Raw genomic sequence first — 16,338 nt, 5'->3', positions numbered from 1 at the left:
GTTTGTCTATTGTCCTCTCGAAATATGGCATTTGCGAGATTTTTATCTCAGATAATCAAACTAAGAGCTCAGTTTCCTGATTATCCGATAAAGAGAGTTAGACTGGACAACGCTGGTGAATTTACCTCCCAAGCATTCAATGATTATTGTATGGTAACTGGAATTGATGTTGAACATCCTGTTGCTCATGTTCATACACAAAATGGTTTGGCCGAATCATTAATTAAACGTCTGCAACTGATTGCAAGACCATTGATTATGAAATCTAAACTCCCAACTTCTGTGTGGGGACATGCTATTTTGCATGCAGAAGCATTGATTCGAATAAGACCAAGTGCATATCACAAATACTCTCCAATACAGTTAGCCTTTGGACGAGAACCAAACATTTCTCATCTAAGAATTTTTGGTTGCGCTGTATATGTGCCGATTGCACCTCCCCAACGTACAAAGATGGGACCTCAAAGGAGGTTAGGGATATATGTTGGTTGTGACTCTCCATCAATTATACGATACCTAGAACCACAAACTGGTGACGTATTTACGGCACGTTTTGCTGATTGCCACTTTGATGAAAAAGTATTCCCAGTTCTAGGGGGAGAAAATAAACAAGTAGGAAAGGATATCAAATGGTGTGTACCATCTTTACTACACCTTGATCCTCCTACAAAACAATCAGAATTAGAGGTCCGTCGGATTATGCATTTACAAAGCATCGCAAATCAACTACCCGATGCTTTTGCAGACACCAAATTGGTTACAAAATCCCATATACCGGCTGCAAATACTCCTGCTCGCTTAGAAATGCCACATGAACGTGGAGTAGAAGATAATACACGAGAGTCTAAAATACGCTTGAAGCGTGGTAGACCTATTGGTTCTAAGGATAAGAATCCTAGAAAAAGAAAGGAGTCAGAAAAACAAAATTCTTCCAATATAGCAGAAAAGTTGGAAGAGATTAACAGCGAGGTCAATGAGAATGTTGAACATCATGATTCTGAAGAAAATCATGAGATTTCTATTAACTACATTCATAATAGAAAAATATGGAATCGAAACAAAGTGAATGGTGTTGATGATCTTTTCTCATACTTTGTTTCGAAGGAAATAGATGAAGAGAATGATGACCCTGAACCAAAATCTATCTTGGAATGTCAAAAGAGACATGATTGGATAAAATGGAAAGATGCAATACAAGTTGAACTCGATTCACTTAACAAACGAGAGGTATTTGGTCCTATTATAATCACACCTGAAGCTGTAAGGCCAGTTGGTTACAAATGGGTTTTTGTTCGGAAACGAAATGAGAAAAGCGAGATTATGAGATATAAGGCTCGTCTTGTAGCTCAAGGATTTTCTCAAAGACCTGGAATCGATTATGAAGAAACATATTCTCCTGTTATGGATGCAATCACATTTAGATTTTTGATGAGTCTTGCGGCTAATCAAAATCTAGAGATGCGTCTAATGGACGTTGTTACTGCATACTTATATGGATCTTTGGACACTGATATTTATATGAGAATCCCTGAAGGATTTAAAATGCCAGAATCATTAAGTTCTAAACCTAAAGAGTTATGTGCAATAAAATTGCAAAGATCATTATACGGTTTAAAACAGTCTGGACGCATGTGGTATAATCGTCTCAGTGAACATCTAACTAAAGAAGGATATGTAAACAATCCTATATGCCCATGTGTTTTCATCAAGAAAACATCATCTGGATTTGTTATCATTGCCGTATATGTTGATGACCTAAATATTATTGGGACTAAAGTCGAAATACAAAAGGCATCTGATTATTTAAAAGGAGAATTTGAGATGAAAGATCTCGGACAAACAAAATATTGTCTTGGCCTACAAATTGAGCATTCTCAAAAGGGTATATTTGTACACCAGTCTACATATACGAAAAGAGTGTTGAAACGATTCAACATGGACAAATCGACTCCACTTAGTACTCTTACGGTCGTCAGATCACTTAATGTCGAAAATGATCCCTTTCGACCACACGAAGAAAATGAAGATATACTTGGTCCTGAAGTGCCATATTTAAGTGCAATAGGAGCACTTATGTATCTTGCTAATTGTACTCGGCCTGATATATCATTTGCTGTTAATCTTTTGGCAAGATTTAGTTCATCCCCTACGCAAAGACATTGGAATGGGATCAAACATGTCTTTCGCTATCTCCAAGGAACGATTGATTTAGGATTATTTTATCCTAATAATACTAACGGAGAAATAGTTGGCTTTGCAGATGCAGGATATTTATCTGACCCTCATAAAGCTCGATCACAAACAGGGTACGTTTTCACGGTTGGAGGAACCGCTATATCATGGCGATCCCAAAAACAAACACTTGTAGCCACTTCCTCGAACCATGCTGAAATAATCGCTCTCCATGAAGCAAGCAGAGAATGTGTTTGGCTCAGATCAATAAGTAAACACATCCTATCAAGTAGTGGGATCAACGTCGACTCAAAACCGACCATCATATATGAAGACAATGCAGCATGTGTCGCTCAAACAAAGGAAGGATACATCAAAAGTGACCGAACCAAACATATTCCACCAAAGTTCTTCTCATATACCCAAGAACTCGAGAAGAATAAAGAAATTGAAGTGAGATATGTTCGATCCTGTGATAATGCTGCAGACCTCTTTACGAAGTCACTATCCACTACGACATTCAGAAAACATGTTTACAACATTGGAATGCGTCATCAACAAGACCTGTAACGATCGTCTATTCGAGGGGGAGCTTCTGAGTTGTACTCTTTTTGCCTTACTATGGTTTTTCCTACTGGGTTTTCCAAGAAAGGTTTTTAATGAGGCAACAAGAGATGATATACATGAGACATTAATGATACTGGTCTCCAAGGGGGAGTGTTACGAAAGTCAGCAACACTTTCGTGTGAGAGTTGATATGGAGCCCATATCATTTAAAACTCACAGTAACAATTGTCGAAACCTCTTCTATATAAGGAATTGTATTGCGATCATTTTATGACGCCCCTTTCGAACGTAATAACATCAATCTCTCTTATTTGGTATACTACTTCTTCTTCTCATTTATTAAGATTATTATTCTTTTCTACTTTCTATTATTTACGTAACATGATCAAACAAATAGACACCTCTTATATATGAAACAATATATAATATAATTATAACAAAAAATATATTTTAACCAAAATATGACTATTTTTACATATTTACTATTGTATAAATTTTTTATTTGTCAAATATTAACAAATATCTTGGTTATTACATGATTTTCTTTTTCTTATTTTTTTTTTATTTTGCTTACGAGAAAGTATCTTTTAGCATAGTTATATTCATTATCTTTAGCAATTTCTTATAAACACATAATCTTTGCCATAATTTTTTTATTATTAAATCGTAACTACCTAATCAGGCATCATACTATCACAAAGTTATATTTTCAAAAAATTGCTTGAAATGCATTAAGTTAAAATTTTCCAAAAACATTCAATCAAAAATATTTTACAATTCAGATATAGGAATTTAGTAATTTTTATTTAGGGATAATATTTAGAGAGATTCAATTTATAAACTTCTATAAATAATTTTTAAACACTTATAAATGATTTAAGAAGACTAATTTTATCTTTTTTATAATAAATCTAAAATATTATAAAAATAATTATAATTGAAAAGTCAATATGAAAAGTGTATCTTGAAATTATAATTTTCCTATATATTTATTTATAGCTAGTAAATCCCTTATATATTATTTGAGAAGCATTGCAACATTTTTTTGTAGCCACATGTCATCATTAAAATGATTCTTAGAATCCTTAGAGAAATATGTTGGTCAATCTAAATATATAATAAGCTTTTTATAAACCACAATAAATACATTATTAATGTGCTTCATTATTTCCTTAAATAAGATTACGGAATTGCCTAATGTGGCTAAAGTATATATAACAATTAATGATTTTGAATAATAAAGATTTGATAAAAATAAGTGTGTATTATAATTATATTTGTTTCATTTTAAGCTATTAAAATAAATTAAACAATCATAGTAATCATATAATAAAAATTAAAAAATTTATTTATATACTCCCTCCGTTCCTAAAAGATAGACTTTTTAGTATTTTTACACATATTAAGAAAACACATTAAACTACCATAATAAATGTATCGTTTTCTGTAATTTTCGATTTTTAATAACTTTTAACCAATAATAGTTCAATAAAGACAATTAATTTTTTTGAAGTTTACAATTTTTTCATAGAAAACACAAAAATACATCTTTCTGAAACAAACGTTTTTTTTAGAAAGTCTATCATTAAGGAACGGAGAGAGTATTATATTTTGAATTTTTAAAAACGAGTATAAATTACTAAAACTGTTAAAAGTTTCACATTCAAATTTTGTGATCTATGATTTAAAACTTTTGTTATGACATGATACAAATAATTAAAAAATAATATAAGTTGAAAGTCTCATTTAATAAGTATCAAAAATAAAAGATATATAAATATATGTATCATTTTAAATTAAACTATATGCCATATAAAAATACATAAATATCTTAATTTTGAAATTTATTTTGAACATTTTTTTGATTAAAATTTTGAAAAATATTGACAACTTAAGTTTTTAAAATATTATAAATTATTTAAACCATTAATCTCACAGTGAAAATTTTGTTATCACTAATTAGCCTTTTTGCTATAACAGATATAAATGATAAAAAAAATATGAGCAAAAAGCATCATCTAATAAATATTAATATTAAAATATACCACATATATGTTACTATCATTTAAATTTAATTATATATCATATCAAATATAATTTTTTTTTTTTTGATTTATAAAATTTATTTATATGTTCGCACATATTTAATTATATAAGTAGTATATAATGACTTTTTAATTATTCAATATATATTTATTATATCATAATATGTTATAAACATATAATATATAAAATAATTTATATATATAATGTTCATTCCGTGCAAAGCGCGGGTCTTAACCTAGTTAGTAAGTGTTTGTATTACACTTTTCTTTATTGTATTAAACGAGTTAATGAATAGTTTCCCAGAATTAATGAATTATCTCTAATTGTTTATAAAAAAGAAAGAGAGAGAGAGAGTAGCTTTGCTGTTCAAGTCTTTTCAGCCTTCAGTTCAGAGAATGCTTTTAACTCAAGAGAAATTGCATTCTACACACAAAGAGTTTAGCATAATTAAGGGAATACACATTTAGAGTTTGCTTAGTTTGTGTCGAAATTTTTCGGACCGATATACCCCTACTACGTACGTTATTATTATACAGCCTCACTCCTAAACTATATCTTCTTAATATTCACACGCAAAGTACTCAGTCAGACAAGTGGGTATATTAAATATTTTTATATTATATATTTTTACAACTTTTTCCCCATCAGTTTGGTTCATATTTTAAAGATTTCTCTATCTTCTGCTTCACCTCCTTTCTCCATTTTTCTCTCTGTATGTTCCCAGCAACCTTCAATCTTATACAAACATATGAACTTATTCTTATCTTAATTGGTGATTCATTTTTCTTTAACTACAAACTACATGTATTATTTGTGTTGTTGTTTTGGATGATTCGTAGATCTACAACTAACACAGCACCTCTCACTGATCTTCTTCTTTCTTCTTTTTCATCTTGCTGACAACTTGATTCCATCTAACAAGTTAAACTTGGTCGTGGGAAATATGGTCAAGCTTTTGCAATGTGAATCAAGATAAGGGACTCTAGCTTTTAACAGAAACTAATTGAGTACGGAGACATATCCCTTTTATCTTGAGATAGCCACACATAACTTGTTGGTGCATTGTAATAAACCAAAATAGTATACAGTTACGTTATATACTAGACATGATACATAACATTGTTGGATGGCTAATAAAATTTCTTAACCGATTCTGGATTAAATGGTGGTTAATAATTAAAGTTTTCCCAAGTATATCAAAAGTGTCACTCTCTCACTCAGTTTAAGATGAAATTCATGTATTACTTGATTGTCTTTAAATTTGAATCAAAAAGTTTACATATATAGTTTGACAATATATCAGATGCAAAATTAACTGAGTTAGCCGGCAAACATAATTTTGTAGCTTGTATTTTTTACCATTTATATCAAGGGAAATCCAGTAGATGGTTAAGTAATTTAAGGACAATAAACATATATTTGTTACCCGGCTAAACTCATTTAGTATTCATATTATGTCATATTTTGTGTTCATTGCTATAACAAATTTCATATTTTCTAACAAAGCGAGGTCGATATATGGCGAAGGTTTGAGTTTAATTACAGTTAAAGAAGCTTGAAGCTGCTTATCTTACTAAAGTTAAATGGTATAGGCAACACTTTGCACAGTAAAACAATTTCATTACATGATAATATATTACATCATTAGTTACAAAAAAATTTAACAAACCAAAAAGGAACGCAATTATGCTAAACTTTCTTATAACCGGTTTTTAAAAACCATCCCTCGTTGGGTACAAGAACGTTTCATTGCTATAACAAGTTTCCATATTTTCTAACCAAGCAAACTCGATATATGTGTAAAGTTTGAGTTTAATCACACTTGTAAAAGTTAGGACATGTTATCTTACGGAAGTCAAATGGTACCTACAATAACTTGACAATATGACAATTTCATTACATGAAAATATATTACATCATTGGTTACAAAAAAATTTAACAAGCCAAAAGGGAAAGCAAACAGGCTAAAAATTCATATAATCTATTTTTAAATATAATCCCTCATGGTTATAAGAAAGATTATCAAACCAGAAATAAACTTAACCAGGCTAAACTTTTCCGTAACCGAAGACTACACTCATAAGACATTCTTGCTTGAACAAGATACGTTGAGGGGCGTATAAGAAATTTGAGAAGGAGATTCTCGAGGTCATTGTTTACCATATTCACCATTAATATTATATTCTAATAGATAGCAGCTGACAAAGAAGATCCAACCCACCAGAACTTTCCAATTCCATCACGTGAGGAAGAAGTAGATTCCAATATAAATTTACCAAAAGCTTGAGCCTTTTGCTAGAACCAGTAGGTCGTCCTCTCATCTTCTTAACAGTAGGCGAGGTCCCCCCCCCCCTCTTTCGGAGCCACTACTAGATTGGCGAGCGGTGAAAGAAGGACGTCCGGGAACAAAATCCAGTGATGCCGTTCTTATTCACCGATCTTCATCCACCTACCTTGCCACAGTCGGACACACTGGACCATTTCTTTAAAAATGTACATATAAATGTAGTTATTCAAAGACAAAACAAGAACACAAAATCACCATAATCTGATCGGGAACTATATTTCTGTAAAAGTAAAAAAGAAACAGAGGAAGAAGATGGAGAAGAAAACAAGGACAATGAGAGAGAAAAACGTAATTTTAATTTAATTTTAGAAATTAAAATATGTAGAGAATCTTTACAATTTACGTGACACCTAATAATCTACAAACTCAAACCATGAGTAATATATCATAGGGCTATAAATGTAAATGTACATACTTTTTATGCACAGTCATCGCCTTACTTTCACTGTATTAGGTATATTACTAATTTCCCATTTCTTTATGGGTTTTGAGCAAATTGACTCAACTCAAAAGCGCTCTTCAATTTTCAAAATGTATTTTTAATTTTTAATTATAGTCTCTCTCTCTCTCTCTCACTTTTGTCTCTTCTGTCATCTTCTCCCTTTTTCTCCCCTCTGATGTACATTGCGATTTACATCTCAGAAACCCTAGATTTCGGTGTGTTCTGTCTTGTCTTTTCTTTTCTTTTTCTACTAGTCCTGTAATAGTGTAGGAACAGCTTCACCTATTCGCACTACACCATTCCCGAATTCAAATCTGCATTTATATTGAGCTCAAAGCTCTAGGTTTGGTTTCTTCTTCTAGAATTCGAAACAGATCTTTGATATATTCCCCCAAGGTTTCTTGAATTTTACAATGGTCTTAACAAAAACCCCAGCTTGAAGAATCTTGGGTTCTATTTCAAAACCCTAAAAGTTTCCGACTTTGAATCCTCAAAACCAGATTCCTAAATCTATCGGTAGAAATTTAAATGCATGGAAGGAGGTCGAGAAGCTATGCCATTCCCTCCTCCTTTCTACTTCCCGCGAGGACCTTTCTCCTCCCAATCCGCGAGTGCCATCCACGCGCCGCCGGGTTTCAGGCCAATGTCTAACCCTAATCTCCAGCAGCAGCAGCAGCATCAGTTTCCCTTGGGCGAGCAGAGACACCACCAAGACTTCAGCCATGGGATTCATATGGGTATGGCTGCTGCTGCTTCTTCTTCGTCTCCGACTATGCAACAACCGCCGCCGATTCCTACCCCTCCGCCTCATCACTCGGTAGCTGCTGCTGCTGCGGAGGAGCCGATGATGGTTAAGAAGAAGCGAGGACGGCCGAGGAAGTATGTTGCTGATAATAATGAAGGGTGTGATCTTGAACTCTCTCCGATGCAGTCTTTGCAAAAGCCTAACATCTCTTCTCCAGTCTCTGATCCTAACGCTCCTAAACGAGCTAGAGGTCGACCTCCTGGCACTGGGAGAAAGCAGCGTCTCGCTAATCTCGGTCAGCTTTCTTTTTCCTGAATTTGAGTTTCAAAAAAAAAAATACTATAAAGTTGGATACTTTTGGTTTTGTTGAATTGTGTGACATATTATTTAGCTCTAATTAATAAACTCTTGAGCACCGTTAAATAAGTTGTGTTTAGCTCTCTTGGTTGATTCATGCTGCTGTTTTGGAAGCTGGGGGTTCCACTAAGTGAGCTTTAGTGTTAGGAGGTCTGGGTTGCTTGTAACATGTGATTAGTTGAAATTAGGACACTAAAGGCTTAGATATGTTTGAGTTTAGAAGTTGCTTTTTAGCTTTGTTATTTAGAGACTTAACTTTGGTTAAAGCAATATGATTGTTAGTTAACTGCACTTGAATGCATGTGCCTAATGAGTGAAGCTTTTGTAACTCAATCTTGGTAACCTAGTGATTTGTGAATTTGAGGAGAATTGATAGGGATCCAGAATGTGATTTTGGTATAAGGAATCATAAGACTGTTTATGTGATGAAAATTTCCGGTTCTCGTTTGCTTGTGTTATCTTCTCGTTGAGCTTCTACAAAAAGTTTTTAACTTGGTTGGCTTTACTATTATTAGGTGAGTGGATGAACACTTCAGCTGGATTTGCTTTCGCGACCCACGTGATCAGTGTTGAAGCCGGAGAGGTACATTTAAACTCTCCATTGATTTTAAATCATACATTTTGAGTTTGCTTAATTCTATGATCGTTTTTCTTCTTATTTTGTAGGACATTGTCTCAAAAGTTCTTTCGTTTTCACAACAGAGGCCAAGAGCCCTTTGTATTATGTCGGGAACCGGAACGGCTTCTGCATTTACGCTTCGTCAAACCGGATCATCAGCTCCTACTCTGTCTTTTCAGGTTCAAAACTTTCCTCTTTGGTCTCACAAACAAACTCCATTTTCATCTTCTTTGTATTTTTTTTGGGGTTGCTGTGTAGGGGCATTTTGATATACTAAGTGTGCAAGGATGTTACTTGGTGAATGAAGAAGGTGGGTCTAAATCTAGAACTGGAGGTATTAGTGTGTCTCTCTCCCGCCACGATGGTTTTCTGATTGGTGGCACCGTCGGAACGCTTATTGCAGCCAGTCTCGTTCAGGTATATATCATCTTTAGTATCAACCTCAGAAACTTTTTAATTGGACTTAAAAACCGAAACTTGCATTGTGGGTTTTGTAGGTGGTGGCGTGTAGTTTTGTATACGGAAGTGCAAAGGCTAAAGTAATCAAGCAAGAAAGCGGGTCAAAGGAAGACAACACCACCAAAAAGGAAAGCAGCCTGGAGACGCCGGCCAGTGAACAGCAGCGGTCGCCACGAGCAACAGAATCAGCAGCAGAGGCGGCTCAGACGCCATTGGACTACTCTTCTCCAGGATGGGCAGGACCTGGTGGTGGTGGCAGCAGAACAACTGACTCAAGAAACAATAACCACCTCACTGATATTGACTTGACACGAGGATGATTCAGTCAGTCTTGTCTTTCTACTACTTATTAGAACATTGCAGCATCATTCAGATATCGTTTGGTGCTGTGCATAAACTGTTGTTGTAGATTTATTTTCTTAGTTTCGGATTTTCTTGGGAGTAAGATATTACCAGAGAGACTTCAGGATTTGAATTTTTTTTCTTCCTTTTTTTTATCTTAACATTTGATCTGTTGTATTGTAACATAATTCATTTTCTATTTCTAAGGAATTTATTTATATAAATTGTTGGCTACATCAAGCTTCTTAATAATGACTGGTTGTGATTAATAATTTGATTTTTCAAAATTATGTTGTTGGATCACAAATCTAACAATAACGAAGTTGAAGGAAACACATGAAAAAATAACCAAGTCGTATAATGATTTTGTTAAATAAATCGTTTTAACGGAATGAAAATTTATTCAACTAAAACACCTTTTTACAATGATACAACATTTGTTTGAGAGTTTGAAATACATTTGACAGTAATAAAGATTAACGGATTGTTTACAGTCTCGCGTATCTCAGTTTGGGACACCGTATACGCTCGGCTCCTGTATCAATACGCAGGGGTAGATATGCTTGTTTGTCGTTTTCAAAAATAAAACGGCATGGAGTCTAAGAATGTGAAGCAGAAACAGCAAGCTAATTTTCTTTGTCGGACACTTCTTCCCAAATAATTAATCACCTTTAAAACATTCTGATCCACACAACTGAAAGATAAGAAGAAGATGAAGCTGAAAGTGTATGCAGATCGTATGTCACAGCCGTCTCGTGCTGTAATCATATTCTGCAAGTAACTTCGTTATCATTCTTTGTTAATTATGGAGATGATTCAGCTTTTTTATTTTTTTATTAATAATCTTATACTTGATGATTTGATTATACCTAAGGGTTAATGGAATCGAATTCGATGAGGTTCTGATTATCTTGGCGAAGCGTCAGCAATTATCCCCTGAATTCAAAGGTTCGTATAACTAATCTGACAAAGGTTCAGTGTTCGTTTTATCTCGATGACAAAAACTGTTATTACTTGCACAAGTTGTAGTAATATGTAACTTGAGTTATGATGGTAGATTTTATTTTCAGTTCTGTGTATCAATCTGTTTCTTGTTCTTGGCAATAATAGCCAATGTTGAGGTGAAGTTGAATCTGAGAATATACTTGTATATATTTGTCTTGATTTGGTCTCAACTTATGAATTGCTGAGACTTTATCTAAATCGTGAAATTTATCTCAGAGATTAACCCATTGGGGAAAGTTCCAACTATTGTTGACGGCAGACTTAAGCTCTTCGAGAGGTTACACACATTTAAATTTCTTCCTTCTCTTTGGCATTTCTTGCTTCTTTTTTTTTTAATGAATCTTAACCTGAAGTAATATTCATCTGGCAGTCACGCCATCTTGATTTATCTTTCCTCTGCATTCCCGAGTGTAGCTGATCATTGGTACGTGGTCTTATTTGTTTTGACACATGTTCTTGAATACGAAGGTCAACGTGTGTTCGTTTACTATATTCGTTCATTAGGTACCCGAATGATCTTTCCAAGAGAGCCAAGATTCACTCTGTCTTGGATTGGCATCACTCCAATTTACGCCCTGGTGCAGGTATATTACACACTTTAATATTATTCATATTCGGTATGGAGTCAATTTTAGAATGACCAGCTTCGTGTTATTGTTTTACTATTTCAGCTGGATATGTAATGAATAGTGTTCTAGCTCCATTTCTTGGCGGTTCTCTGGACTCGAAAGCAGCTGCTGAAGCTGAGCAGATACTAACCAAGTCTCTGTCCACTCTAGAGACTTTTTGGCTTAAGGGCAATGCTAAATTCTTGCTCGGAAGCAACCAACCATCCATAGCTGATCTCAGCCTTGTATGCGAACTTATGCAACTCCAGGTACACAACCATATATTTTCCAAAGTAATCAAAAAGTATATCTTCCTTTGCTATGTTATGGCATCTGATTGTATGTGATATTTTGCAGGTTTTGGATGAGAAAGATCGTCTTAGATTGTTTTCTCCTTACAAGAAAGTTGAGGAATGGATTGAGAATACGAGAAAGGCCACGCAGCCTCACTTTGATGTGGTTCATAAAACCCTTTACGGAGCTAAAGACAAATTTGAGAAACAGCGGAAGATGGGGACAACAACCGTATCTAAACCTGGTTTTCAATCTAAGATGTGAGAACAAATTTGTATCGGAGGCTGTTTGTGAAAACCCCGGTTTAGGGGATCACTGTAATAACTCGGTTCAACATTTACACTGTAATCGGAACCAAGGAATGTATTTGTAATCACTTATCAGGGCTGTTTCAAAATAAACATATAAGTGAGACAAATATTTACCCATTTGTTTGAACATGCGCAAAATAAAGCGAGATATATGGGCTTTGACACCATAAACAAAGAGAAAAAGATTAGGATAGCACCAAACCAAGTTTATGTTCCCAAAGTGGCACTCAAGGTTCAAAGTCACAAAAATAGGTTTCATTAAAGAGGTAAATATACACTTATACCCCTTGGGTTAATTAATCCAAACCTTAGGGTTTAGAGTTAAGGGGTGGGGTTTTGGAATGAGAAAAAGACTAGGATAGCACCAAACCAAGTTTTTGTTCCCAAAGTAGCACTCAAGGCTCAAAGTCACAAAAAATAGGTTTCATTAAAGAGGTAAATATACACTTATACCCTTTGGGTTAATTAATCAAAACCTTAGGGTTTAGAGTTAAGGGGTGGAGTTTTGGAATTAGGGTTTAAAATTTTATAAAAAGAAATACTAAAATAAAAAATAAAATTTTTTAAAACAGTTTCAAAAAGTATTTTTAAATTATAAAAAGAAAATTTGAAAAAAAAATAAAAAAAAATTTCAAAAAAAAATTTCAAAATCTTTTTTATAAAAGTTTCGAATCTGAAAACATATAATCTGAAACTATAAAAAAAAAATTTTTTTTTTCATTTTTTTATTTTTATTTTATTTATTTTTATTTATTTTTGTTTGTTTATTTAATTTTAAACCAAGGGTATTAGAGATAAAGAAAAAGACCAAAATAGCACTAAATCAAGTTTTTGTTCACAAACTAGCACTCAAGGCCAAAAGTCACAAAAATAACACTCAAGGGGTGAGGTTTAGGGTTTAGAATTTAGGGTTTATGGTTTAAAATTTAGGTTTTAGGGTTTAGAGTTGAGAAGTGAGGTTTTGGGGATAAGATTTCAAATTTTGAAAAATAAAATAATTTAAATTTTTCAAAAGATAAAATGCTATTTTGGTCATTTTAGTTTTTAAGTGCTATTTTTGTGATATAAATTTAGAAATGTGCTATTTTGGAGATTTGCCCTTAGAGATATTTTACCCTTTAATGAATGTCATTTTTGTGACTTTCTCCTTTTAGTGCTATTTTTGAGACATAAACTTCAAAAGGTGCTATTATTGACAATTGCCCATAAACAAATGTACGCCCATTTATTTGGGCCTAACGGAAGCCCATTCAAATATTTGAACTAAAACGAGGACGTTTTTCGTATCCCTAGGGTTTTACCTCTCTTCTTCGTCGCTTCTCTATCTCTCAGCAAACAAACGAAACTCTAACGGGAGCAATCATGGATCCGAAGCCAGCATCGATGTGGAGTTCCATAGTGAAGAAAGATCCCCCCGCAAAGCCTCCGACCACCGACGTAGCTCCGTCGGCGATTCTCGGCATGGTCGGAAACTGCAAATCCACAAAGGGGATATCCGTGGCGGTTGTCGACGCCAACGCCGTCATCGACGGTAGCCAGAGCTTAACCAACTTCGCCGACAAATTCGTAACCGTCCCGGAAGTACTCTCGGAGATTCGCGACCCTAACTCTCGCCGTCGTCTCGAGTTCATCCCTTTCGTTATCGAAACCATGGAGCCTTCTCCTGAATCCCTCAGTAAAGGTAAAGCAAATTGATTCGTCGTTTTTGAGGTGGTTAGATTGGATTCGTTGGTTGAAATCAGTTTTTTATTTGTGCAGTTATTAAATTTGCTAAAGCTACTGGTGATTTGCAAACACTCTCTGATGTTGATCTTAAGTTGATTGCTTTGACATACACGCTTGAGGCTGAGGTTCATGGGACCAAGAATCTTAGAGATGTTCCTCCGCCTATTCAAACTGTTAGGGTGAAGAGATTACCTGAGAAGGAGCTTCCTGGCTGGGGATCTAATGTGGCTAACTTGGAGGAGTGGGAGGCGCTTGAGAACGAGACTGAGGAGAAATCGAATACTACTTCCAAGATCCTTCCGCTTAAAGACCTTAACATGAACATTCTTCCTCCCTCGGACAGCTGTTCTGAGGTTGGTGATGTTGCGTCTCAGACTGAGGGTCAAGAGGAGGATGAGGAGGAAGGCGGGAGGAGGCAGAAGAGGTACCCGCCTAAGAAAACAGAGGTGAAGATTGAGGGTAAGATGGTGGTGGAAGGAATAGATGCGTCTCAGGGGGGAAATGATGATGATGAAGATGGTGGTGGTGAATGGAGGCCTGCGGTTAGTAGCAGTACTCACAGGAAGTTCCTTAGGAGAAAGGCCAAGTGGGAACATTACAATGCCTTGGCTGAGCAAGAATTTCAGAAAGATCAAGAAGCTGACAAAGCTGGTGAAAAGAAGTGTGCAAAAGATAGCGGAAAGGATGATGAAGAGCTTTCGTCCATCTTGAACGATATGAGGGTGGAGGAAGACTCATTAAAGGCTCTCCAAGAAGAACCTGAAGAGACGAATGGTGAGGATGATACTGAAGTCGACATTGCTAGTGAGGGTGGTGATACCTTTGAGGCATCATCGATGGCAGATGATGGTAGCAGCGAGCAGAGTTGGTCGTTGAGAGCCTTATCTGAGTCCAGTGTAGCTTGTATAACCGGTGACTACGCGATGCAAAATGTTATTATTCAAATGGGTTTGCGTTTGCTTGCACCCGGAGGTATGCAAATTCGCCAACTAAACAGGTACAACTTTATGAATCAGATGTTGCTCTTATCCCTCAAACACTTTTCATTAGCTGAGGGGGAAGTCTTATACTTGATTGCACTTGGATGTTCAGGTGGGTGTTGAAATGCCATGCTTGCTACACAGTAACTCCTGAAATTGGAAGAATCTTCTGTCCCAAGTGCGGTAATGGCGGCACTCTGCGCAAAGTAGCGGTTACAATAGGCGAGAATGGCACCATCGTAGCTGCACGTAAACCACGTGTAACACTTCGAGGGACTAAAGTAAGTAGTCGGTTATAAGCAGAAACAACCATGTTTTGCTGTTCGTTGCTTGCTCTGCATTTTAACAAGAAACCCTCGTTTTCTTTGTGCAGTTTTCGATACCGATGCCTAAAAGCGGAAGAGACGCAATCACCAAGAATCTGGTTCTAAGGGAAGATCAACTTCCTCAAAAGTACCTCCATCCGAAGACCAAGAAGAAAGCAAGCAAAGCGGTTAGTAACTATAGAAACTCTAATGGAGGAAAAGAACATTTTGATTTGATTATAGTGTGGTTTTTTTTTTTGTTGTTCAGGGAGATGAGTATTTTATATCAGACGATGTGTTCATGAACCATCACAGTGATAAAAAGGCACCATTGCAGCCTCCAGTGAGAAAAGCTATGGCGGTTTTCAGTCAGAAACGGAACCCTAATGATAACCATTACTCGCGTTCTATGCACTGATCTATTTGTTTCTACCCCATACCAAGCATCTCTTCTATGAGAACAATTGTATTGTGGTTATATTTGCTATTTTATGAATTATACTTTTGGCTCTGTTTTGTTTTTCATTTTCTTTAGAATTGACTTTCAAATATTTACCCATGCTTTCGGCACTGTTTTGGTCTCAATACTATTATTCTTTTAAGAACCATAAACCAATAGTTTATATTCAGGGAAATTTATTCAAATATATAATATTTTAGGACAATTAACTAGAACCGTACAAATCTTTTTTTCATTACTGCCATTTTTTTATATCAAGCGTGTTCTTTTTTTTTTATGTTATGAGAAAAAACGTATTTCCAAGAATGCCTTTATTTTTTAGTGCCACATAAGCAAAAACTCGGCGCCACGTAGGAATTTGGTTCTGTGTTTTCATTAAGTCAGCCGTAAAGCGCTATATACATCGTTACAACTGAGTTGTTGCTACGTTACGGCTGAATTAAACAACGCGGCTGACTTAAGAACAAAGTCAGCTGTTAGTAACGGCTGATTTACAGAAATCTGGCTGATTTATGAGGTAACAGATGACTTATGTACACGCGTTACAGCTGACT

At 35.1% G+C, this 16,338-nt stretch overlaps 3 protein-coding genes across 3 annotated transcripts; all 3 read left to right on the top strand.

The window, feature by feature from the left end:
* Positions 1-7,644: 7,644 nt before the first annotated feature.
* LOC106446202 (AT-hook motif nuclear-localized protein 5-like) lies at positions 7,645-10,320 on the top strand. The gene is made up of 5 exons (XM_013887903.3): positions 7,645-8,614; positions 9,192-9,259; positions 9,343-9,474; positions 9,554-9,712; positions 9,793-10,320. The coding sequence occupies exons 1-5, from the start codon at positions 8,107-8,109 to the stop codon at positions 10,072-10,074; spliced, it is 1,149 nt and encodes a 382-aa protein (XP_013743357.2). The 5' UTR covers positions 7,645-8,106; the 3' UTR covers positions 10,075-10,320.
* A 398-nt stretch (positions 10,321-10,718) lies between these two features.
* Positions 10,719-12,383, top strand: LOC106446204 (glutathione S-transferase T1). Its single transcript, XM_013887906.3, has 7 exons — positions 10,719-10,873; positions 10,971-11,044; positions 11,318-11,378; positions 11,472-11,525; positions 11,606-11,685; positions 11,773-11,978; positions 12,067-12,383. Exons 1-7 carry the CDS (start codon positions 10,809-10,811, stop codon positions 12,265-12,267), a joined length of 741 nt encoding a protein of 246 aa, XP_013743360.2. The 5' UTR covers positions 10,719-10,808; the 3' UTR covers positions 12,268-12,383.
* A 1,221-nt stretch (positions 12,384-13,604) lies between these two features.
* On the top strand, positions 13,605-15,835 carry LOC106446201 (RNA-binding NOB1-like protein). Its single transcript, XM_013887901.3, has 5 exons — positions 13,605-13,995; positions 14,073-15,036; positions 15,132-15,300; positions 15,393-15,512; positions 15,593-15,835. Exons 1-5 carry the CDS (start codon positions 13,677-13,679, stop codon positions 15,740-15,742), a joined length of 1,722 nt encoding a protein of 573 aa, XP_013743355.2. The 5' UTR covers positions 13,605-13,676; the 3' UTR covers positions 15,743-15,835.
* Positions 15,836-16,338: the final 503 nt, after the last annotated feature.

Source organism: Brassica napus, chromosome A4 (assembly GCF_020379485.1).
Source record: "Brassica napus cultivar Da-Ae chromosome A4, Da-Ae, whole genome shotgun sequence".
Lineage (NCBI taxonomy): Eukaryota > Viridiplantae > Streptophyta > Magnoliopsida > Brassicales > Brassicaceae > Brassica > Brassica napus.
The sequence above is the reverse complement of the archived record's forward strand: the minus strand, read 5'-3'. Positions and strand labels throughout refer to the sequence as shown.